Genomic DNA, 26,398 nt, shown 5'->3' with positions numbered 1-26,398 from the left:
AGTCCTTTTTTTGGAAAGACATCTAAATTTATCTTTAATAAAGATAAAAAAAAAATGCTTAATTTCATGAAGTGTAAAAAAGGGCGTGATAAATTCGATAAAATTCATTAGGTAATTTTACCGAATATAATCTTACTGTGCTCTTTCTGTAATATTTTATGCATTTTTCAATGTGATCATACAAATATGATTGTACTTACACAGGAAAAATATCTTCAGATTTACTGAACGTGGTGACCATCTCTGATGGGGTTTCCAAAATTACAGTGCATCTTGGAAGCAGCTAAACTGGCCTTTTTAGAAATCACGTGATATTTGATCAGGTATAAAGTCAGGTATAAAAGGGTCATTTTTGGTGGCCTTACTGCTAAAACTGCCTGCCTCAACATCATCATATCCTCAGATCTTCAAGTCAGATCCTCATGTCCTCTTTAACTTTAGCTGTGGTAATAAACTGGGACACAACTTTCTAAAAACTAAAAACTTTCTCATATGACGATGTTGAGACAGACAGTTTTAGCAGTAAGGCTTAGTAGTTGTGTGGGGAGATGAGAAAATGGGCTCTTTACCTGCAGTGAAGCAAAAGGCATCTGTGGGCCCATGTTGACCCATCTGTGTCATCTCCAAATATCATGATTTGAGTTTAGTTGAAGCACGGCCATTCAATTACAGATCCTCACCATCTATTCTAGCCTCAGGTGGGTTAATCTCCACCAATTACTAAAACAGCACTCCACAAAACAAGCTCTGTACCCTCTAAGCAGACTAAAAGCAATACAGATCATCTCTATTATTTCAGGGCTCTGCTGAGATGGTCACGGCACGCAGGAGGCAGTTTCCGACTGGCAGCAAGGGAAATGAGGTCACTGACAGGTGGCGAGGTGGAGGAACACTGTTAGCAGCCTGGCTTCCTGTTATGACAGTGGGGATGGGCTGTTTTAATGAGGGTTAATTAGAGCTCAACTTTCCAACTTAATTCTTCCTGCCCTTGGCCAAAGTCTTAACCCATGATGTCAAATACAAGGTTTATACAGGTGTTTAATGAGCACCCTGGATATGATTTGCCAGAAGATGCCTCAGTTTGTTGGCCTGTGAATATGATATAAGACATGCACGTTTGACCTTTGACCACTCTTGGTGGAGATGTGCTTCGGGTTTGGATGTGTTATTGTAGGATGCACAATATATCTGTAATTGGTTTATAATCATACTGAATATTATCCAGATGTAGTTTTTGATTAAAAAAATATATATATATTTTCTAACCTTTGTGCTCAAAAATATACATTTTTATGAAACCCATATTTTTCTGCTTAAAAGTAGAGGCTTTGATCTTTATTTTGGTGTACTGCATATTCAAATATTTATACAGCAAAATATACTGTAGGCCATAACATTTTTGTGAAAATCATCAAAATCTAAAAAAAAAAAAAAACGTAAAAAAAACTAAATGCTGGTGGGGAAAGAGTTGATATAAAAAACGTGAATATTATCATTACAGCATTTAAGATTACTTATTTTTAATGTTTTAATTTGTATTTGTATTTTTCTATTATTGAGAAAATGTAGAATTTTCATACAAGCCATTTATCAGTTATAGGCCACAACAAGAAAATAGTTATCGGCATATCTGTATCAGCCAGATATTTAATATCGGTACATTCCTTCTGTATAACTTTTAAGTGAACAGAAAATAAAGCGACATAAATGTCTGTAACTGAAAAATGATTCACTGAACACAGATCTAGCTGCGCCATCATCCTCTATCTGAAACAAACATCTCCATGATTATAGTCTATCAATCTAGCGCCTGAAATCAAGCGGCACAAGTCTGGATGGCAATCAAACGTTGTGGTTGTGTCTAAGCTTGCGTAACTAGGCAACAGAGAGATACAGTGAAAACGGGAACACGGCTTCCAGCTGTTGCTAGGGAACCACTGGAGAGTTTTAGAGCTTCCAAACGAAGAGCTGGATCAGACTCTAATAGTCTGGGTTTGATGGAGCCACACATACAGGGAGATGAGGGATCGCAAAGAGACAGCGTTCTTCATCCCCCCAATACGCCATGTGTCAAATCCAACCAGGCTGAAGGTTGTCTGGTGTGTAAGCACATATAACCGCCTGAAGAAAGGGAGACGGAGAAGAGGGATAAGGATATCCTATATAGCACATCATTTGCATAGGAAGCGGCATCTAAATAATTGAGCAGTGAGGGACAGAATTGGGTGATTTGATGCCTGGCAGCTAAATCTATTAGTGTGGAGCCGGAGCACAGAGGTAAAGGAGGAGACATGAGGAATGCTGGAGATCCAGCAGAACACAGTTTCTTGAAGAAGAAGAAAGGTGCTGGAGGTAAGGCAAGTCATATGGCCTCAGACTGAGAGAGAGAGAGAGAGAGAGAGACACTGTGAGAAAGAAAAAGATAAGAGACATCATCTGGAGTGAAAGACAGACACAAACTTGAGGAGCAGAGGCCCAAAGAAAAAGCAGGAGGGAAATATCTTGCATCATTTCCCAAATCCACATACACAAACATCTACAGTCTTGCGACTGCAAAACACTCACTCAGACAGTTTCACGACAAAAACAGCCTCACATGAGTTTAGAAAGGCCATTCAGAAGGGCAAACGGCTCCGATTCCGTATTGAGCGCAACTCACAGAGGACGCAAAGAATCTTTGCTGTTCATTAACAAGTCATCTGCTACGGAGAGATAATTCGGTACTAATCGAATCAAGTGTGCAGGCGTGAGGCAGTCAAAGGCTCATGTCAAGGACGCACGGAGAAAAGCAGTACAGAAGACACAATTGACCGGATATGTTCATATACCGCATTCAATGATCACAATCCCAAACACAACAATAACTTGTTGTGTTTGGGATTGTGAGCATTGAATGCGGCTTTTCTTCTTAATCCAAAAAAAAAAAAAAAAAAAAACACAAGAATGAAAAGAATGAACTGGTTTCAAGTGGAACTTTGACTGTTAATAAATAAATAAATGTTCTTTTCCTGGACACTTTTAGATTACAAGGTTAAAACACCAAAGAAATCGAAAATATTATTATTACAACAGAAAATATGTACTGTGTGCTGCATTCAGAGACAGGCCCTATGAACTCAGGAGGATGAAAAGAGAGGAAAAGATGGTGGAAGCTGAACTCCGAGTATTGTAACGCCCCTTAAGTGGTTATATTTACCACCCCTTAAAGTAACTGCAGCTCAAGGTTATACTGCAAAACACTACAGCTACACAAAATATCTTCACAAATCCTGCTGAATAAAGAAGAAAAAAGTGACAAATTTCAGTTTGACAGATAAATATAACAATGCTTTCATTTTTAAGTTCACTCATTCAATACAGAAAAATTGGAATATATATTTTTTATAGATTCTGTTTATAGTAAAATATGGTTAAATGCACCTTTTTGGAAGTTAAACAATATTTTGATTTCATGTGTCTTACCAGAAGAGTACACTGTGCTCCTTCTACTGTATATATCAGTACAAACCTCAGCTTGTGGAACGGATACCATGCAATAAACTTTAATTCTTCATGTTGCTTTCTCTTTTTTTGCCACCTGTCTTATTATGGTGGTTGTTAGTATGTTATATTTTTCTGTAAATTACTGATAAACTGTAAGATACACATGAAGTTCTGTAAAAATGTTTAATTTTTATTAATTTTTACAGAATTATTTTGTAAAAACAACAGGATTATCTTTATTGCGCGTGAGCCAATTTAGATTTAGACCAACTCACTAATATTATTAGTAATTACGATCTCAATTTCAGTGATGTTTAAGGCCTGAAAAACACTGATATGTACTGGGTTTGCCCTAAAGGAGACAAGGTCTGGAAATAGGAAGACAAAGAGGCCTAGTGGCAGTATTCTCTTGAGTGTCCACAAGCACCAGCTGTGTATGTGAAAGAGAGAGAACAGGAATCTATAAATGGGAGGATGGGTCAATATTTTACAAAAGTGTGTCACTGCAACCTGACAACATCAACACCTAAAATGTGTGAAGCTTAAGAGCTCCACTCACACAATGCCGCCCATCTGTCTTTAATGCTTCATCTTTAAAAGGGACGGTATGGGGGGAGTGTTTCATCAGCTTCACAGACAGCATTGAGCATGCAAGGGTCACTGTACAAATAAAAGCAGTGCAGCAATTAAAGAAGAGACTGAACATGGGTAATTTGTCTCCAGGAGTTGTTACACTTTTTAGTGTAAACTTTGGGGGCGTCTTTGAAAAGCTTCACCTGAAAACTCACTCGCCTTTCAGTGTACTTGTGTAGCCCGTCGTCAATCAGAGCAACATAATTAATTAGATCACTTCTGTTGAGAAAGCGTAGTCAAATATTAATCATAATCACACTCGAGACAAAGTGCAAAAAGGTCTTTCTGCCTCGTTGTCTCCATGAGTCTTAAAGCGTGGTGATATGAATATACATAACAATGGCCCTGCTTTGAATCACAAGAAGTCTGTTAGCGGCGTGCCCTAGGAAGTCTTCATAAGAGCTCAGAGCGGGGCTTATTTGCATATTTTCATATTTAATTTTTCATAGGGAAGATGGGAGCTTGATGTGGCCTAATGCAGCTTCTGACACTTTCGCGGCCCTTTAGTTACGCTCCTGCCGCCCTTCCACCCCATCCACCTCCTCATCTAGATTCTCCCCAATTAATCGTATACGTAAGTAGATCCTCAGGTGGGCAGAGGGTCATCTGGACCGCCACACATACACAACAACTGTCTCATTTCAAAGTTTAATTCAACAGAGGAGCTTTCAAGTAAGACATTTTTCGCTTTGTGACATTAAAAATGGACTAATGTTTGAATTAAGAGAGTTGCCACCTTGGCATCTCTAAGGTGTTTAAGCTTGCTGCTATGCAGTTGCTAGGGTGTTGAATGTGGTAGTCAGATGCTACCAGGTTGCCATGTTTTTCCGAGTATTGCTGATTAGATACTGAGTATATGAATATTTAGTTCCCCAAAGCATTGCAATGCGATTATCAGGGTGTTCTGAGAGTATTATGTATGTTACTATGTGTTTTCTTAGTACTTTAAGTGTTGCGATGTGGTTGATAGGGTATTGGGGGAGGTTGCCAAGATGTTCTGTATGTTATTAAGTAGTTGCTAAGTTGTGGGTTCTTGCCAAGGTATTGCTATGGAATTGCCATGGTCTTCGATGTTGCTAATAAAGCACTGTAGTGGCATTCCTACGCTATTCTTAGGATTTGAGTATGCTGCTATGGGGTTGTTATGGCTTTATGGGTGGTTGCCAAGGTGTTTATAGTGTTTCTATGTAGTTGCTAAGGCAATGAAGGTTGTTTTCAAAGAGTTCCAATGGAATCGTTAAGGTGTTCTGGGTATTGGTATGGGGGTTAGTATGGTATTTTTGTCCAGTTTTATCATCTACAGGGTGAAAAATAAATCATAAGACTAATCAATGTTCAAATTAAAAGTATTCATAAAGATACTGTACTGTACATACAGTGCAGAACTAGTTAGTATACAACAAAGTTGAATTTATGATTTATGAATAGTGATGTTGCCATTAGCAAATAGCCCTAATAACAGTTAAATACAACAGATCAGTGCTTCACCAGCAGGCTAGCACATCCTGTGTTATCAGAGGGATGCTGGATGTCTGCATTTAGTCTCTTGAAGGAGAGATTTTAAATATGTTTCATTTTTAAATATGTACAGAGGGCTTGCATTGATGCTGAAACTATTGGTCCAAGTCTCATACTAAAGGTGGAGAGGTTAAGTGACAGCTGGGAGCAGACGTGTGTATCTGGTGTGTGGCAACATTCATCCTTCAGCTCAACCTGCTGTTATTCTCACCTGGGCACCACAACTGCTTCTTAACCAGAGCTGTTGAAGTTGATTAAAAAATGAGGGAATTATGTTGAAAACAAGATGTACAGAATGTTAAAATAGCATGCGCTATGCTCCGTGCCCATTCAACACGATTCATTTTGCTCATATTTTTACCTTTAAAATTCACAATGCATTTTTGCTACATGCAAATATTACATAAACCTTTACTATTCAATTCAAAAGCACATTCAGTTTAACCCCAGGGTTCCCACACCTTTTAAACCAATGGATTTCCTTGGCTTTTCCAGGCATTCATGATTACTGAGGGGTTTTAAAATTCACTTTGAAAAACAATGTTTAGTAATGAAATATTTAAGAGCCAAGCATAACTTTAAAACATATAAGTACTATAGAGATTTATTATACTATTAGATACTTTTGCAGTCATTCATGATTATTAGTTTGAAATTTGTGTTATTATTATTTTCAAGACATTGAACCCAGAAAAGTTAATTTCTAGTTGAAATATATATATATATATATATATATATATATATATATATATATATATATATATATATATATATATATATATATATATATATATAATTTTTTTTTTACTACCAATATTTTAACAATGTCAATAACATTTCCAGAATTTCATAATTCTCTGATCCTTCCAGGCTATGCAGAGTTATGTCACAACTTAACTGACAAGGCATCACACTTGCATCCACATGCCAAAAAGGCAAGTTCTGCCCTTATTTCCAGGGATGCCCCTGTCAGAGGAAACCCTGCAACCCCTTTCTATGTCTTCTCTAACTGTTCTGGCTTCCACTCAACCAAAAGGGCTGATGCCCCAAACAGATGCCAGCTAATGTGTTTGTCTGAGACAGGGGCTTCATTCGCCACAGCAGATGGAGAGAGAGCAGCAGAGTTATCTTCTTGAGCCCCTAAAGGCAGCAAACCTCTCTAATGGGGAAAATAAGGTTGTTTAATTGAAGTTTATTTTGCAGTGTGACTGGTTTTATTGCATACCATTTTTCTTGTTAATGAGCCTGTAATGTGAATGCTGATATTGTAAAGAGTGGCCTCACGGAGTTAAACTTTACTTTTAAAAGCCTCCGGACAGCAAAACGCACCATAACTCTGTGTATTTCAGAGAAGGTAATGGACAATTTCGCAAATGTACACATGTGATCTGTACAGGGATGTGACTATTATGATATCCAGTGCTGCGTGCAGACTGATGGGAAACTAATGCCACACATTTTAGAGGCAAACCGTGGGCATGGCACTGCCAAGGCATTACTAGAGACTAATGCTTCCCGCTACGAGTCTGGACATGCAGTAAAATGAATGTCAAACCAGATTTTAATACACATTCCTCAGCTGATGCACACCACCTATTATAAACTAACAACTGTTCCTTTCCTTTTCCCTGGTGCTAAACCATCCATGGTGATAAGCGCAGGCAGAGCATGACGGCTGTGAGCATAACTTTGCTTAAAATTGTCGGACAGATTCTGCATGAAAAAAAAAAGCTAAAAAAGTTGATATTTTGAATGTTTTTTATGTTTCCTTTGGTTTGTTGGCCAAAGCTCATGTGAATTGTGATTTGTAAAATTATGGCAACGCAGGGGTTGGGAATTTCAAGGGCGGAATGCAACTGGTCCTTCATTTCACCTTTTGAAACCTTTTAAAAGACTTTCTCCAGAGACTAACAACCTGAAAATGATTCCATTATGGCATTACAGTGCTATCAAATCTGAAAATGTGGCCACCATCACAAAGACACTGTATCTGGTTTCATCTCCGACATCCAATAATCAGACTCTTACACAGGCCTCGAACTGTCAATATCCATCAGATCTAAAGCTGACGAATTATAGTTATCAAACTGTCTTAGACACACACAGAACAATGCTAAAATTATGGCAAAGTCTCATTACACAGAAACAGATCATCGGGTCTTGAGAACTGGGACAAAACAGGCTACAAAATCTGCTTACTTTCTTCTTTCAATAACAAAATGGGTTTTCCTTGTCTACCCCTTAATAAATCAGATACAAAAGTAACCTGTCAAATGTGTATAATAAATACTGACTTTACTAACTTTGACTTAAGTGAATTCACTGAGACTACAAGATTGTTTTAATCTGATTTTCAGCTTCATTTACTGAATAAATTGAGAAAATTTACATATTTGACCTATATGAAATGCTATAACCATGTCTGTGTTTTGATGTTACAAGCTTCTACCTAATATGAGTCAAATTCAATTAGTTTGGATTTAAAATTTGATTGATTAATAAATATACATCTGGGTGAGACAAAAACAGCAGACGGACTGAATAAGAATGCAAATTCACTCTCTGACAGTAGGAGGCGCTTTTGAAACAGCACACACACACACACACACACACACACACACGTATATGGTAATGGAGTGGGATTTGAAAAGAATCAATGTACGTTAATGATACTGAACACTCAAAAAGACACTAACAGCTTTTGGAACAAGTGCAGCACAAAATGGGAGAATTGGATTGTTTCATTGTATAATGATATTATTGTCAATACCTATCCATATAGGATAATGTTAACGCTGCTTGTAATTTGTATAAAAAAGCCTCCACAGATTAAAATCAAAGAAAAAAATGAATTCTCATTTAGAGGTGCTCTCTTCCTCTGCAAGAAATCTTTCTACAGCCCAGGAATAGCAGCAGCACTTACAGATGTGAGAAATAGCTTCTACCTCTCATTAATCTCTAACCTTGCTATTCACTTCAATACAATTCACAAAAAAATATGAAGAAAGCAAAAAATCCTTATTAAGGGACATAACAATAGGCCGAAGAAAAGCCCCCTGAGCCCTATAAGTCCTGGAGCATGGAGCACAACGGAACATGTATAACAATTATCAAGGTAGACCACAGATTATACTTTCCAATTGAAGCACAAAATAGACTAAAACAAAATGTATCACGATGGTTATACCATGAAATGTGAACTAAATTCTTTGTGCAGAGATATAATGAAAATTATGAAGGTGAGGGGGGAGGATTTAGAGCATGAAATAACATTGAAAAATGTAGTCTGGCTGATGAGTTTCCCCTCGTAAATCTACTTCCTGCCAAAAAGTCTCGCCGAAATTTGGAGCGACGATCCTGGACAAAGATGATGGGGGGAAACGAGAGGGAAAGCAGCTGGATTTTTCCATGGTTCTTTCCATGTCTGTTCATATCAAAATTGAAATTGAATGTGTCATTCTAACCCTTAATGACTTTCTTTTTTGTTCTCCTTGGAACACAACAGAGGAAGCTTAGCAGAAATATGGATGTTCCCTTTTCTTAACAAAGAAATGAATGGTGACAAGTTTTCTAAATAATATTTTAATGTGTATAAATTACATAATATAATATAATATAATATAATATAATATAATATAATATAATATAATATAATATAATATAATATAATATAATATAGATCTCTTATACCATACTTTTATTGTACTATTATTTTTTGACCTTGCTGGAATCACCATTCAGTTTCATTGTATGGCAGAATGCAATGTGAATACTCTGCAATTCTATTTTCTGTTCCACTGGAGAAGAAAAATCATACAGGTTTACAAAAAACATAAAGTTACAGTTTATCTTTGTAGGGTGAATGAAACCTAACCCTTTTTAACTAACTCTACTAAAAGTGTTAACATGTGAAGTGGCATTTTAACAAGCCTCTTCAAAGACCCATTGATGTAGAAATGGGCCTATTCCTGAAACTCTCTCTTTCTCCAACTACACATGGTTTACATCCAGAAGACTGCACGAATCCCTTACAAACAGCACGTTCAGAGGCAACTTTGTCAACAGCCTGGCCGACCTCAGAGTCCCTGATGGCTACTCTTCTTCAGGGGCGGTGGGATTCAGCAATGGGCCTTTCTCATTATTCAAGTCTTGCCCACACCTGTTTAATCTAGCTCTGTTCTCCCCAGAGCATCATAACAACCCTGTCTACCTCCTCCAACGGATGCAGCTGACCAGCTAAGTTCTGTGTTTTTCCAATGTTTACCCTTCTCTGGACTTGGACCGCATCAGCAAGTAAGGAACAGTGGAAAGAATGGTGAGGCTAAGCATCTTTGGGGAGATGGAGAGAGCAAGAGAGATGATTTATCTGTAGATGTGAACAGAGGAGGGAGCCAAGAAGGTTTCACCAGGGCCCATAAAATGCCTGGAGGGTAATTTATGGGCCCGGTTGTGGCCGTGTTAACACCGCGGGCCTGGTGGAGAGGATTCATCTCTATATATGGGACAGTCCTCTCCATGGCAACTCACCCCTTTCCCCATTCTCCTCTTTTCCTCCAATCTGTCATCAGAACGGGAACCCTCGACTCTATCACCTGGCAGACAACTAAACAAAATCAACAGAAAAGTTGAAAAGGGCTAAACACTCACGGAAGTCTATAAATTTAACCCAGTATAGGGGGACATATATATATATATATATATATATATATATATATATATATATATATATATATATATATATATATATATATATATATATATATATATACTGTATACATACTGTATATATATTAAATATAAAGATATGAACGCTGACAAAATAGAATCTTAATTTAATTTAAATGTTAAAAGCTGTTTAATTTTAAATTGCCACAACCAACTGATTCTATTCACAGATATGAAAGCATAACACTTTTAGAGGTACTGTATCAAATCTACAAGATATTTTGAGAACAGTTCCATATAATTTTATTATGACTCTGTACACAATTCAACAAGGATACTATTTTTAGTCCTTGAGGTAATTTGCTCTTTCATGGATTACTTATTATATGTTTAATTAAAGTAGAAAGTTTGCTAAAGAAGAAACACTACTACTGTAAGTTTTCCCTCTGAAATTTCGGTAGCACTTTATTTTACAGTCCTGTTCCTCATGTACATACTATGTACTTATTATAGTAATTTCAATAACTATGTAATAACTATGTACTAACCCTGAACCTACCCCTACCCCTAAACCTAACCCTACCCCATTGTAGTTACCTTGTGTTACCAGAACTTTCTTGGATAAATACACTGTAAGTACACTATAAGTACATGTTAGTACACGTACTGTAAAATAAAGTGCAACCGAAATTTCTGTAGCTATACACATTATTGTCTAGCATAATTGTTGCATAAAGAAAGGAATTCAGATGCAGTCATTTTTTTTGTCACCCTTATTAGCGAGAGTATAATTAATATCAGGCTGAACTAATTAAACTTTCCATATTCACACCTACAGTCCAGAACCCTCCATTAAACCTTAACCTTAAAAACCCTTTACAGAGTATTTAACACAGCAAGACATGATCACTTTCCATGCAACTAAAATAAGAGTTATACTAAAATAAAAATCCAATCCAAGACAACAACACACATTAACATAAGCAATCCATTCTACTTGGCAAAAGCAGTATAATAGCAATAATTCATCAAAGACAAATAATTCTGGCTTGGAAAAAAATGCGAGACTAAAAGATGATAGGGTTCTCATTAACATTACAAAACACTGTTCCATTGGGGGTTGCTCCCATATTCTCAAACATGATAGATATCATTTACTGCCAGTGAAACATATGAACTAAGCTGCCAATTTTATAGGCTTCATCAAGGCTACAACCACAACTTTAGTACCATTAATACAAGGAAATTTGGTATCATTGTTGAAATAAGACTAACATTACAATAAATTAAACAGAAGCCAAAGAAGAGAGTGAGGGGGAAAATGACAAGTTGAATAAGATGTTAGTGTGAGAGAAACACTCTCAAGTGTTGATATTTAAAGGGGGGGGGGGTGAAATGCTATTTCATGCATACTGAGTTTTTTACACTGTTAAAGAGTTGGATTCCCATGCTAAACATGGACAAAGTTTCAAAAATTAAGTTGTAAGTTTGAAGGAGTATTTCTGTTCCAAAAATACTCCTTCCGGTTTGCCACAAGTTTCGGAAAGTTTTTTTCGAGTATGACTCTGTGTGACGTTAGATGGAGCGGAATTTCCTTATATGGGTGCTAAGGCACTTCTGCTGGAAGAGCGCGCGCTCCCGTATAGCAGAGCACTGAGAGCACAACAGACATTCACTGATCAGAGCGAGAGCGTCGCGAAATGTCAGTGTGCGAAAGGAGTGTGTTTTTGGTTGCCAGGGCAAGACAACCCTGCACAGATTACCAAAAGAGAAACAGCAATTAAGGGACCAGTGGATGGAGTTTATTTTTAGAGAGCATCAACGGAGTTCCCCTGCATTTCTAAGATGCATGTTTTACAAACAAGGCCCAGTTTGACGACGGATTTGCGTATTGTTTATTTCTTAAGGATAATGCAGTCCCAACGAAAAAGGGTCAAGATCGTGTGTTGGAACCGCAGGCGGTGAGTAAAACTGCTTCAAATATCTCTGCCTCCTTTTTAGAGCGTGCCATGCCGGAGACCCGAGTTCGAGCCCCGCTCGGAGCGAGTCGTTGCTGCTGCTGCTCTCGTTCAGTTTCAGCCTCGGGATCTGATTCTGGATCATAAATAAATGGCTGAATCTAACTGTTAGCCATGGTTTGTTTTGGATGATCGTTTTTCCCTCACGATAATGCCACAGCTTCCAAACGCTCTCAACGCAAAAGCCTACTGGCACTCGTGATTTTTTAGCTCCGCCCACACGTCACGCCTCCAGTCGGTCATGTTTTTCCGGGAAAAATCGGTACAGACTATCTTTCTCTTATGAATATAATAAAACTAAAGACTTTTTGGAGTTATGAAGGATGCAGCACTACTCTATATGTACTCAAGATTAACAGGATATTGAGTGAAAACGAGCATTGTCCAGCAGATACTTGGCTATTTTCAAGACAAGTGTCTAGTTAGCAAAACACAGTGTGGCATTCCATGCAATGTTACCAACCTGCTATAGTGCTTGCATTTTCAGCAAAATAAAACAAGAGGCCAGCCAGGAAAGATGGGTTGGAATGTTTATAGACCCTGGAGACAAAACCACAGCAGATGGGATGAGTGAATGAGTGAGATAGAGCATTAGACAAATGAGCGATGGACAGATAGAGAGAATGATTAACACAAAGATTGAAAGATAGTACAATGATGCATGATATATGATTTACAGACAGAAAGACAGACAGATAGATAGATCGATAGATCTAGACAGACAGATAGAGCCAGCAAACAGCACAACTAAACAATACAAGCCTGATTCTTAAAATGAATGAAGAGAGACAGATGGACAAACAAGCAACTAAACAAACATTATGTAAATGTGCTAACAATATAAAAATCAGTTATATTTAGGTGGAGACATTCATCATTGTCACCCAGCACAAACTACCCAGCATGCCCCAACACGTCCCATTTCTCTCCTATCATATTTGTCCCGTTGGTTGATAGGCCACGCTTCCTCGAATTCATTTATAGCACATTCTGTCACTTTTGAGCTATTTACTTATGGAAAAGTCCCCTGGATTAAGCCGCTCTCCAACGTGTTCCTTGGCTGACAACTACCCTTCGAAAAATAGGCCCAGGCCTGCCTCATCGGCTTTGATTGGGACGCTCTCACAACTTGCAGGAACGGCGATGTGAATAGCAGGACAGGACAGCTAAACTGGTTTGAAGGTGACTTTCTTTCATACTCGAATGACACTCAGCTTACTCAGTTAAAAGTGATTTGCTCTGCTCCAATACAAGCAAGCTACCTATGGAGGCATCATAGATATGTTCTCGACATGAAGCTGCTCTAAAAGGCTGGAAAGTTATTTATGGTGACATCCAACAACCCTACTTTCAGACAAATTGTAAGGCAGCATTGTGTGCTTCACATAGAAGACAAGCCTAGAATGATGAACCCATTAAAAAATAAAGAATCCAAGATAGCAGACAAAGTGAGATAAATGGCTATAAAAATGCATTAATAAATGTAGTACGTGTGTGTTTACGTCATAGTTTCCACACAAAACATTATTAGTAAGAAACTTTCCAAATCAGCAAATTAGCATATTGTTTTTTTTAAACCTGTAATAATATTTCACAATATTGCCTTTTTCAGAGTATAAAAATGCATACTTGAATAAATCAGAATTTGAGCATTAACTGAGGAAACAGGGTAGTACAGCGGAGCTTTTGTAAACTAGTAAGCATGCTCTCGGCTCTCAGTTTTCTTTTACAGCCTACTTAAACATATTTGTTTGAATTGAAATTTGCCCAAAAAGTTTCAATGGCTACACAGAAGGCCAGGCTCCCGTTTGGAAGCGGCATTGTGTACAGAAACAGAAACCTAATTTGGACTCCCCCCGTCTAATGTAATCTATCTGAAACATGGGGAAGCAAGTGTTTTGCTGTTGTGTGTTTGGGATGGTAACGGATATAATGTCTTCTCCAAACACAGAAATAGAGGAAATGGGATTGCGCTTTAGAAAGCAGGTTTTACCCCAGCCAGGCTGAGACCACCAGTCGCCTGTGTGTTTACAGAGATGATTCTCTAAAAGCTACCCACCCCGTGTCTAATATAATTCTCTTCATGTGGACAAGCACAGAATGCCAAAAAGAATATATGAAGGTACACCCAGACCTAAAGAATGAGGAGACTCTGACATCAGATGAGGTAAAAACAAGATTTTTGCAGCATGGCGGTTTACAATTCTAAGGCTTTTTATTTTTCTATTTTAAAAGTAAACAATCAAGTGACAGACTGTTACTGAGAGGACAATGAGGAGAATTATTTTTTTTTTAGATTAGAGTTCTCTGTCTAGTCAGACTGGTGGAATTGCACATGATATGAAAACTAAAAAAGCCATAAGCACAGTTATTTTGTGTGGGAGGTTTATATATTTACACCTGGAAACCTGCTTTCATGTTGCATTACTCAAATGAAGATGAATGAAAAGAGTAAATTATTTTGATAATTGTGGCCAGCAGCAGGTAATTTAGCTGCTCTCTTTCTCTTTCTCTCTTACTGACATGATTAGCTAAACACGCTCTCATCCTTTTCAAAGGTAATAAACTGAAGATGAGAATATGTACAGATGGCAGTGTTCTGGAACATGCAAAGGAGGATTACTGAAACGAGAATCTGGGAAAAAAGGAAAAAAGAACGAAGGACAGGGAGAGTGGAATTGTGAAAAAACAGAGCAATGGGCCCACAGGGTTTTTGGACTGGCACCAAAATATCTTTAGTAGTATGATTGACATAGTAGGCAGCCGCTTCCTCGGGGCCCGGGAGGCCCTCCTCTGTTTGTAATCAAATGTTGAAATGTTTAGTGGCGGTCTTTGTTTATGTGGGCGATTCAATGGAAAAAATAAATAAATATAAAAACAAAAGATTAATTACACATTTTTTACAATGCAAAAGTCTATGAGTAAAACAAAATCTCTATATTCATTTATTTTTCTTTTAATTATTGTATTATTCACTGCATGTTGACATCAGCACAACCAATTGAGCGAGAAGTTTAATAAGAAAATGTAAATAAAAAATAGCTATAAATGAGCAGTATAAACATTATAAAATGTTTTCTAAGATTAAATGAATAAATAGTGGACATTTGCAAATTGCATTCATATGACATTAGCAACGATCAGACTCACTCACACTGAAATATTTAGTCTGTTTTATTTTTCCTGAAATGTAATTATTTTTATTAGTCAAGTCAAAGTAATTTCTATAGCACATTTAAATGCAACAGTTGCACCAAAAGTATTTAGTGCAACAAAACACATAGCATATAAAACTGAATGAGAAGTTAAAATATATATATATATATAGATAGTGACTCTTTAAATTAAATTAAATAATTTTATTATTATAACTTTTCATTAACTATTATCTTATCAGCATGAAAAACAAGTTGAATTGAAAAAATTCAAACATGCCACCCAGTTTAAAACTAAGATCAAATCTTACTTGTCTAGATAAGCTTTTGAAGTACTGTATAGTTTAGCCCATTTGGTTTCAGTTTGATTTTATTGATTATGTTTTTCTAATAATTTAGTGTGTTGTGTTGCTTTGTATTTTATTGATTTTGCTGCCTATGTTGCAGGGTGTCCTTGAGTGCCCTCAAAGTTGCCTATAAATACTTTATTATTATTATTATTATTACTATAAAACTCTCTGCTTATTTCAGGTTTAAATTAATTCATTGTGGACTTTAGCCCTGCATTTCTCTATGATATTAGCAGGGGTCACATTTACTAATGCTAATAAAAGAAATATTCTATCATCTTGTGCAAATGAACTGTTGTGGTGCAGAGTAGACAGCCTAATGGAGTGTTTACTCTGTCAATACACATAGTTTGGAGTGTCATACTGCAGTTTAGGCACCTTGTTTGCCTTTGTGCGTTGTGTCAGATCATGTCCCTGATGTGAGGCTCTTACGAGAGCCATCATCAATAATTCTGAGTACTATAAGCATGACTATAAAACAAGAGGCAGTGAAGAGAGACAAAGAAGGGGGGTGGGGAGGAGGTTCATGAAATGGCGCACCATGCGTCTGACACAACGAGACGAAGAATGAGCAGGACTGCTGAGCAGAGTTCACACTGCTCTGTGCTGGATTTACCAACAGCAGAAGGAGGCTGTCACATCAGGTTAGTGCTCAATGTCTCTGCTCCATGCAGGCCCCTGAGAGGCTGCAGAGCGGCCGGGCAGAGCCCACGCAAACAACACAGCCGATGGAGAAGCGAAGAGGCCGAGCCCCGGGGCCAACTACCCACCACCCTGTCATCAAAGACCAACTGTCAGCTTCAGAAACCATCAGCGCAGGAGATGTAGGCTAAATAGATCAGAGGCAGGAATAGTAGAAAGACAGCTGATGTCTGCTGGGGATACAAATAACCTCAGATGGTGTAATGAGCTTCGAACATACTGGAAACTAAAAAAAGATAACCTGAAAAGTCAAAAACAGCTTATGTTGAATGTTGTTGCACACTCATGACAGCATTGCTGATGGCACAATTTAGGCATCTATCAGACCGTTTCAACTTATGCTAAGCTTTCTTTACTTAATTAAAAATGTTGTTAAACATTCACATGATTTGCACAAGCTCATTAGTATGGGTTTTACACTAAAACAAGCAATGACTGAAGGAAGATTCTGAAATAGAATAAAGGGATTTTCTTTGTAATGCGTAGACTTTCTTCTATGGAATACAAAAGATGAGGACCCCAGATGATCCTAACCCTGAATCAACGAACAGAACTAACAAATATTGCTAAAAGTGTGACTGTATCATATAATAATTGCTGTTAATAATGTTCATCGTCTGGCTGACTATGTCTTGTATTAATTTTTTTCTGAAAAATCCTGTCATTCGCGCACAAACTGACAGTCACCACTTATAAGCTACTACTAAATATTGTTAGTAAGTTGCTTTGTAATTATTTGTATTGTAGAAAGCGCTATACAAAAAAACTTAGAAGAAAAAATATTTAGAAGAACAAAAGTCATACGGGTTTTAAAAGAAATTAGGATGAGTAAATTATCACAATCTAAAAAAAAAAACACCTGGAATTGAACGCCAAATATTTTTAACGGCTTTGCTTGTCTTTCAAGCAAATAGCTGACAAAGCTGTGAATCAGTTATGCAAAAAGGTCTCAATGTTATAAATTACAAATTAGAATGAAAAACTGTTGTTGTTTTTTTATAATGTCTAAAAAAAAAAAACAATATTCACCATACCTTCAAAATAATGTCTAGACCAGAAATATCCAAATAAGAAAAAAATATATTTTTGGGATTGGCACCAAATGTATATTTCTAACTAATAACTTATACTAAAACTACACAACTGATATATAGCATTTACAATATTCTTAATAAATTTGTGTTTCTCTTAACCACATTTGAAAACAAGCAACAATGCATTATACTGGTTATTTGATTTTCCAAATCTTTAATTACTTTGTCAGATTTCATACATCATTTCAAGCTAAATTTCCATTTAAAGAGTATTTATTGATACCTTCTCTTGCTTATGCCACATTTTGCTGCTAAATAAATTCAATGCTAATAAAAGGTGAACAGCTATAGCCCTTAATCCTAATCTTGTTTTGAGGAGAGTTAAAAAAGAAGAGCGAATAAATAAACTAATGAATAAAATAATTAATTAAACAAATAGCTATAAAAACTCCTTTTATTCGTTTTAATCTTTCAGACATGGTTTAATTCAAGGTCAGGCCTGCTAGCAGCCTCTCTGCTGAGGCAATATGAAATCCACCTATTGTGTTTCTGCGTGTTAACTGGAGGACTGGGATCAGGATTGAAGCTCTTGCGCTGTAGGAGATATTTCCAGTCTAAACATATTTGGAGTGATGCAACTGCGAGACATAACATGAAGAAAGTGGCGAGGTTGTTTGTTTGCATCCAAAAGCTTTACAGAGTAAGCAAGTAACGGAGAGGTCTCAGTAACTTTTATCTGAGTTCGGGGAGGATGACATGAGCACAGCTGAGGAAACCATTGCACTGAATCTGTCAAGAGCCTAAAGCAGTGTTTCTCAATAGGCGGCCCGTGAGAGAAAAATGTTTGGCCCGCTCTAATTTAAAATAATGTGGCATGAAAATTCAAATGCAGCATCAGAAAGCTACATTAACTTACATCATGTCTACACTGAACGAGAGTGACGAGGTGCAATGCAACGCGGTGCAATAAAATACAATAGGACTCATTCAAATCAGTGATGCTGTCTTGGATGTGGCGCGACACAACAAATCCCAGACAGTAAACTGCTGACTCCTCCTATTTATAACATAAAGACACAATGTTCAAATTATTTGCAATGCTTTGTTGCGTCCAGTGTAGATATGGTGTCACAGCAAAAACATGGCAAGTGTGTAGAAAAGAAAAGTGGACACGGAAGATGATTGAGTGAGTGAGTGAGTGACTGACTGAGTGAGTTAGTGAGTACGTGAGTGAGTGAGTAAATGAGTGAGTAAGTGAGTGGGTGAGTAAATGAGTGAGTAAATGAGTGAGTGAGTAAGTGAGTGAGTAAATGAGTGAGTGAGTAAGTGAGTGAGTTCAATTCAATTCAATTCAATTCAATTCAAGTTTATTTGTATAGAGCTTTTTACAAAACAAATCGTTACAAAGCAACTTTACAGAAAATTATGTTTCTACAATATTTAGTAGTGAGTGAGTGAGTAAATGAGTGAGTAAGTGAGTGAGTAAGTGAGTGAGTAAATGAGTGAGTAAATGAGTGAGTGAGTGAGTGAGTAAATGAGTGAGTAAATGAGTGTGTAAATGAGTTAGTGAGTGAGTAAGTGAGTAAATGAGTGAGTAAATGAGTGTGTAAATGAGTGTGTAAATGAGTTAGTGAGTGAGTGAGTCATATCTCTGGAGTTCACAGTTTTAATGTACAAGTTTGCTTAAATTTATTTTCATGATCTGAGGTAAAATATCTATTGTTGCTTTCACTATGGTTATAGGCCTAAAGATAATGCACTATAATATTCAAACTCACATTAGACAATTTTAACATTGAATAAAGCATATAATCATTACCTGAGATTATCACTGTCATATTTTGTATGTTGTACCTGCCGCAACATTGCAGAAAATGTAAACCATTCCTAAAATAGAATTCCATGTCACTTATTGTAACGTGTCACTGTCACGGGTGGTTAGGACAAAAACTAAATGGAAAATATACTTTTGATCACGTTGTGTCTGGTTGGGACACAGGGTGTTATAGTTTGAATGAATGAATATCATCAGAGTAATAATTATGATAATTAAAATGACCTTAATCTCAATAATTGCAAGCCGTTATAAATAAGTGAAAAATACCTAATCCAATATGAAAATGAAACATGTCTCTCATTTTAGCTCATTATGAAAAAGGATTTGACAACAGGTGCTTTGGATCCAGTGTTGTAATCCATGCTGCTGTAAGCCGTTCCAAAAACAACCGTTAACTAATGCATACAGTGAACGGCTTTTGCAGAAATGATACAAATTCAAACTCAAATGTAAGAAATTAAACAAATAAATAAATAAGGCCCAATCAGTGGAAAGCTTATGAGCAGAGGGGAATGAATAAAGGCATGGGGCTCACAGTAAGCGGGTGCTTTTACAAGGACAAATTTACATTCATAAAGGGATTCTCAACAGGAGCGTGCATGCACTGAGATGCTTGCAAGATATCAGTTTTCCGTCTGATTAATAAAATGAAAAAGTTGATTTTGCAGCTTCTTTAACAAGCTCCACATTTAAAGCAGAATGAAAGAGAAATTAAAACCTAATGAAAATGCATAAAACAAAACTATTGTCAGACTGAATATTATTCATAGTATCAGGAATCAATACTTCATAAGTCAGATGAAGAAGAAGAAAAAAAAACACAATGCAATTAACCATAAGCCTGGTAATTTACTAAGTTGTGATTTTTGTTTATAGAAAGTAATGCTGAATAAATGCTATGAAACTAGCATTTTCTTTTGATATCATGAACAAGTAAAAAGATAAAAGTTAAAAAGTTGACAGATTGTACGTACAAACAAACTTCACTCAGAAATTGTAGAAAAAAAGTTAATTAACATTGAATTAAATGTGAAATTCAAAAGTAGAAAAAATAGAACTTTCTTTTTTATTTATTTATTTATTTATTTATTTATTTATTTAGAAAGAAAGAAACAAAGAAAGAAACAAAGAAAGAAAGAAAGAGGAAATAACTGACATTAACGCATTATGCAAGGTGATATTAATTCACTACGTATTGAAAAATTTTCATCCAAAACATAAGGAAGGCACCTTTGCAGTCCAGTCTAATAACCATGAGAAAAAAATAAAATAAAAAAAATAATAATAAATTGTGTCAAACAACATCGTAATTAATTATTTAAATAAAAATAAATCAATTTAAATATGCAACATCGTGACCTAACTTTAATAAATAAATAAATAAATAAAAACAAAGAAACAACTCACTAGTTCAAAAACCTGAGTGTCAGTGGCAATGTTTGAATAATCTATGTGAAGTTCTCCTGAGGGATTAAATTCATTAAAATAATAACAAAAACATAAAGAAACAAAACGAAGCTGGGCTTGTTTCATCAGAAAACGGGGATAAAATGACAAAGGAAAGCCATTACCTATAGCATGTAGCTTGCATAAAAATAGCACTGGGGACCAGATGAAAAGACGAAAAAGATTATCTGAGATTCCAAACTTCCACAAAGCATCCCTAATTAGTGACAAGCCTACATTGAGCCTGCGGGGATATTTGCGTTTGATTATTGTGGCATGATATGACAACAAATGGCAATGGAAGGGAAGACTGGGAGGTTAGAAGAGGAAAATCAGTTGAAAACAAGGCCGTCGTGGCAGCACAGAGCAGCTTTAGGCTCTCTTCTGAAAGTCGTTCTCTCTCCAGCAGATTCACACCCCACTGAGAAGAACAAGGCCAGAGCAGTCGAACACCTATCTATGCAGCAGATAGACATGGCTTGACTGATTCAGCGGCTTGACTGGATCCATCACACCCCTTTCTCTTCCCCTTGACTCTAATATTCCCCACAGTCATGAGCAGCGAAACGGATGATATAGTTCTCTCCTCTCAGAGGCTGAGAGTGATTTAAGATCATTAAACGCTTCCTTCCCCATTCTTCTGTTTTTCCTGGTCCTATTCCCCATTAAGTTAGTTGTCGTAAAGTGGCACTGGATGCAAGTGCAAAGGCCCACTGCGTATAGATAAAGAACATGGCAATCATATTTCCTGATTAAAACTCTAATGGATTTTGCTCAGTGGAGGCTGGGTGCTGGCTTTTAGTGCATTGCAGGTGTGATAAGGGAATCACAAACGCTCTGCTGTATCATGAAGAGCTAAACTTGATACGTTTACATTCATGCATCTGGCATAATAAGCTTCTATCAAAAGTGACTTAGAAGCTATTTTTTTTAGGAAGTATATTCCCTGGAAATGCACCCATGACCTGGGACATCTGAAATACTGGTTGTCAGACTATCTCTTTATTATTTTCTAATGGTGGATTATTGACTTTAAAAGCCAACTGAGTACACTGTTAGCTTGTTTTATTAGGTGATTCAAAGGACTTTATATTAACATTTACTGGCATGGATGAAATATTACATCAAAAATGCTTATTGATGGCCTATGTGTGACCTTTTTTGTTGTCCATGATTAATTTTGTTTCACAATTGCAAATTCTGACAATTATATCATAAATTGTGCTGCTTTAGCCCAAATTATGTCAAAGACTACATTTTCAGGGTGGCAACTCTTTCAAAAAAGCGATTGGCTCTTTTAACCGGAATTCCTGGTGATTTACTCACCCCCAGGTCATCCAAGACTTTCTTCAGTCCAAGAGAAATAAGGGAATCAGATATGGTCTTCTTTTTCAGGAGAGAGATAGAGAGAAAAAATCAGACTATACATATATGATAATTCTGCTAGAGAAAGACCCTTATTTGTCAGCAGGGGTCATGTGGATTCCTTTGAAATTGCCTAAATATGGTATGGACAGACATAAATGGTCAATGTTGAGCTGTTCACTTGCATTAGATGGAGAAAAATCCTGGCGCACTTTCACTGTACTTAACGTGGTTCACTGTACTTAATTTGGCTTTTCATTCTTGTTCATGACACTAAAGACAAAGTTCTCAATGCGGTTAACCACCAGGCCAAGACAATGCATTAAAGAAATGTTTTTTTCAGAAACTGACTGCCAAACATTCAGTGTGCTTTGGCCCAGTGCCGCACATAGAAAGAACTCTAAAGCGCCACTTTCTTTGCTCATCCCATCTGTTGGTTTTGGCTCTGGCATCACAAGCATCCAAACAGATCTAAAGTCATTCTCAGCAAACAAGACAGTAAACCTGCCAACCCTGTTCCTCATATCAGCATTCTTGCATCAGCCACTGTTTCCTGAAAAAAAAAAAGACTGTAGAAGAAGGGCTCCATTCTGCGTGTTATTTTCATGACACCTTCACATACGCCTCTAGAGAACTCAACTCTCTTTTGAAAAGATAGAAACAAGGCAAAAATATTCCTGAGAATATATACAAAAAAATAAATAGACTTTTCATTGTCAATACATGTATGTGAATTGAAGCTCAAATAGTGTTTAAACTGCAACAATATAATATCATATAAAACAAATCATAACATCAACAACAAAATACACACAACATTTAGCATACAAATAGTACTTTTTATTTAGCAGGGTTGCATTCGATTGATCAAATCGTACAGTAAAGATATTTGTAATGTTGTAATGTTATTTCTAATGGATCATGTGGAGACTGAAGGCTAGAGTAATGGGTACTGAAAATATAAAGCCTTGCCATTATATTAATCAATTATATTTGATTATACAGTGCTGCTTGAAAGTTTGTGAACCCTTTATAATTGTCTATATTTCTGCATAGGTATGACCCAAAAGATCATCAGATTTTCGGTCCTGAAAGTTGACAAAGAGAATGCAATCAAAAAAAGACATGGATTCTCTTTCAACTTTCAGGATTTGTGTGAAAATCTGATGATCTTTTGGGGTCATATGTATGACTTTCAAGCAGCACTATATATAAAAATAATAAAAGTTATTTTTAAATGTAATGTTTCTTTTGTTTGTTTTTAGTTTTTTGACTGAATAAATGCAACTTTGTTGAGTTTAACAGACTCTTCATTAAATAGCTTACCAACACCAAACTTTTAGAACATTTGTGTATCCACACTTACAAGGAATAACATATATAAAATGTGCTAATGCTTCGAAATCCGTGAAAATAACAAAAGCTCCAAGTATTTGTTGCTAACAAAATAGAAAGATGGTCACAAAGTTGAACACAGTGTCTCAGCAACATTATGCTCTGAAGAAGTCATCACTCTCCTCAACAGTGCAAATTCATATCAAACAAAGCTGCATTAATGAATCTAAAGGGGGCAAATTTCTCAGTATCGTGGATTCACTTATCATGTCTATAACAATACCATACTGTGACAATCTGCAGCGCTATTGTATCTTATTCAGAGACACAGGGGCCTGAAGAACCTCGCAGATATTCATTAGATGCTCTGCCCCGAGACAAAGACATCTAATTATTCACTGTCAACAGCAGACCCCACGGGCTCCCCACTACATTGCCGTATCGAGCAGTCAAAGTCAAATGAACACAAACAATGAAATTAAAGCCCTGGTCATGAGACAAATGATTGTTTTCAGTCATCCGCACGCACAACATTCGTGAACAATGAAAGCGGGGCGTAACAGGCTAATTTAATTAGCCAATGCCAGTGAGGCTGAATTGCTCAGAGGGAATAAGTACAAATTCGGGCTGCCAAGGGGCTCTATTTGCTTGGTTTGAACTTGGCAAAAGTTCTATATTGATTTTAATTAACCGAAGGGAAAAAACAGGCCGGCTTGATTAGCGAATGACTGACAAATCGCAAGAGTTACGTAGAGCCGTGCCAGCTACTAAGTGCTAAACAAACAGACTAGAAAAAATAAATAAGAAATTAAGCAAATAGTCAAGCATCGCCACAAGCTAAAATGCGCTGGCACAGGAAACGCCGCCTTGTTGTTCTAATCCGTCGCAGATGACACGTGTTTTTGCTACCGCAAGGGGCCTCTTATGAAAACACAGATGAGTTTTAGTAGCACATGCCTCAAACCACAGCAGGCGGCGGGAAGCCATCGAACACATGCCGCAATCGGATTAAATCAAATCAGATCGGACATGGGCAAAGGCAAAATAGATGTGACTTACCTTTGAGATGATGTTCAACCAAGTGAGGTAGATCCGGCAGGCAGAACATGAGGGAGAACAAAATGAGAAGAAAATGTGGTTAGCCATACTGAAGACAGAAATGACAAGTTTGTTTCCATCGTGCTCTTGACATGACATTTCTCTCAATTTTTTGAAAAACTTACGCAAATTGACAGTTTTGACAGTATTTGCGTTAGTGAGGGGGATTTTTCTTTTTACAAATTTGGATGTTCATCATTATAACTCGAGCAGATCAATTTAAACAGTAGGCTGAGTGCCCGGGTCCCTCTGAAGTAATATCTACAACGAAAAAAAAAAAAAAAAAAAAAAAAAAAAAAACAAGCAAACAGTTTGACCAGAGTGAAATTTTGGCAACCAATTTCAATGCACACTCCTTTGGTGATATGCTACCTGCCACAGCTGTGCTATAGCATGTCTTTAATGTCTACTCTGATTTATTGAGTGTATTAATGTTTCGACATTTTGACTAGCTTGGCTCACAGATACTAGTTCAAACAGTTACAGACCATCGACAGCTCTTGAGCGGAAGCTTAATCACGCAATACTCAGCCACTGACAGCCCTAGAGTTGCCATAGCAGCTGGCTCGCACTGCAACAGTGCCAGGAATGGACAGAGGGATGTCGAGGGGTGATTGGAGGGATATTAGAGAAAGAGAGAGAGAGATGAGTCAAAAACCCAGCGGATGAGTTTGTACACCATCAACATTCCTGCCACATTTTTCTACATCCCTAACAATTGACAACAGATGCCACAGGCAGCAAAAACGCAATCCCAAAATTGGGAGCCCATCTGACTGAGTGCAAGGTCTGGCCGTCGCTACACAGTCCATAAAGAGCCAGCCAGATAAGCATTTAACAGGACGCAGATGGAGGAATAATATGCAGTTTTGCTCTTAATTTCCAACCGTTTCCTGCTGCTTTTTCAGTCTGGCACCAGAGCTGCTTTTCCTTCCTCTCATGATTCACTCTTTAAAATTCATCCAAATGTAAAATGACCTATTAACTTAAACAGCCCACATCATTCCTTTCAAGGGCAATGATAGGTCTCTGTATTAAAGCTGTTTTTTTGTTCTTTTTCTGAACTAAGCAAGGGTACCTGGTCATTGTAGACAAAGAATCTAAGACATTTTTGAGATGAGGACATCATTTGATTGATGTCTGTCATCGTTGTAGTGCAGCCAAAAGCTTCGTCCCAAATAAAAGACATGCACAAGCCATCTAAATTTCTAACTGCACACAAAATGGTAAGTTCAGTACAGAATTACATAACAAAATTGATGACAAGCTTGCCAAACACAGCTATATAAATAGTTTTGTAGACATACTAGATGTTTCTGCAGAAAACACATGCAGGAGCAGGCGTGCATGCCCATTTTCTGGCAAAATAAACCTGTCTGACAAAAACACAATATGTACCATCTGACAATAAACAAGTATCACAGACACGCACGCTCTGTATCTCCCTCCACACCCTGCCTGGGCTCAGAGAACCTTTCAGTCCTGGACAAACACAAAATAGAAGACAGCTATGCTTTTCCCAAAGTCTCATTCCCCCAAGACAGAAAAAGCCATCAGAGACAAAAGTCTGTGATCTGTGTCTGCATGGTAGAGACACAGAGAAAAGTCTGTCTGTCTATCTATCTATCCATAGATCAAACAGACATAGAAAAGCAGACAGATAGAACGATAGATATAACTTTTTGTTCTATTTGTTTTTGTTGTTATGATTGATAGAAAGCATTTTAGACAAAAAATGACCGATAGACAGACAAAACAA

At 37.1% G+C, this 26,398-nt stretch overlaps 1 protein-coding gene across 1 annotated transcript in view; it reads right to left on the bottom strand.

Annotated features, from left to right (window-relative positions):
• Positions 1-1,608: 1,608 nt before the first annotated feature.
• Positions 1,609-26,398, bottom strand: part of LOC113112614 (O-acetyl-ADP-ribose deacetylase MACROD2-like) — a 289,161-nt gene continuing 264,371 nt past the window's right edge. Inside the window, exon 6 of the mRNA XM_026278335.1 lies at positions 1,609-2,121. Coding sequence (XP_026134120.1) covers positions 2,048-2,121 — 74 coding nt within the window. The 3' untranslated portion in view covers positions 1,609-2,047. The remainder of the gene's footprint in view (positions 2,122-26,398) is intronic.

This window comes from Carassius auratus, chromosome 13 (assembly GCF_003368295.1).
Source record: "Carassius auratus strain Wakin chromosome 13, ASM336829v1, whole genome shotgun sequence".
Lineage (NCBI taxonomy): Eukaryota > Metazoa > Chordata > Actinopteri > Cypriniformes > Cyprinidae > Carassius > Carassius auratus.
The sequence above is the reverse complement of the archived record's forward strand: the minus strand, read 5'-3'. Positions and strand labels throughout refer to the sequence as shown.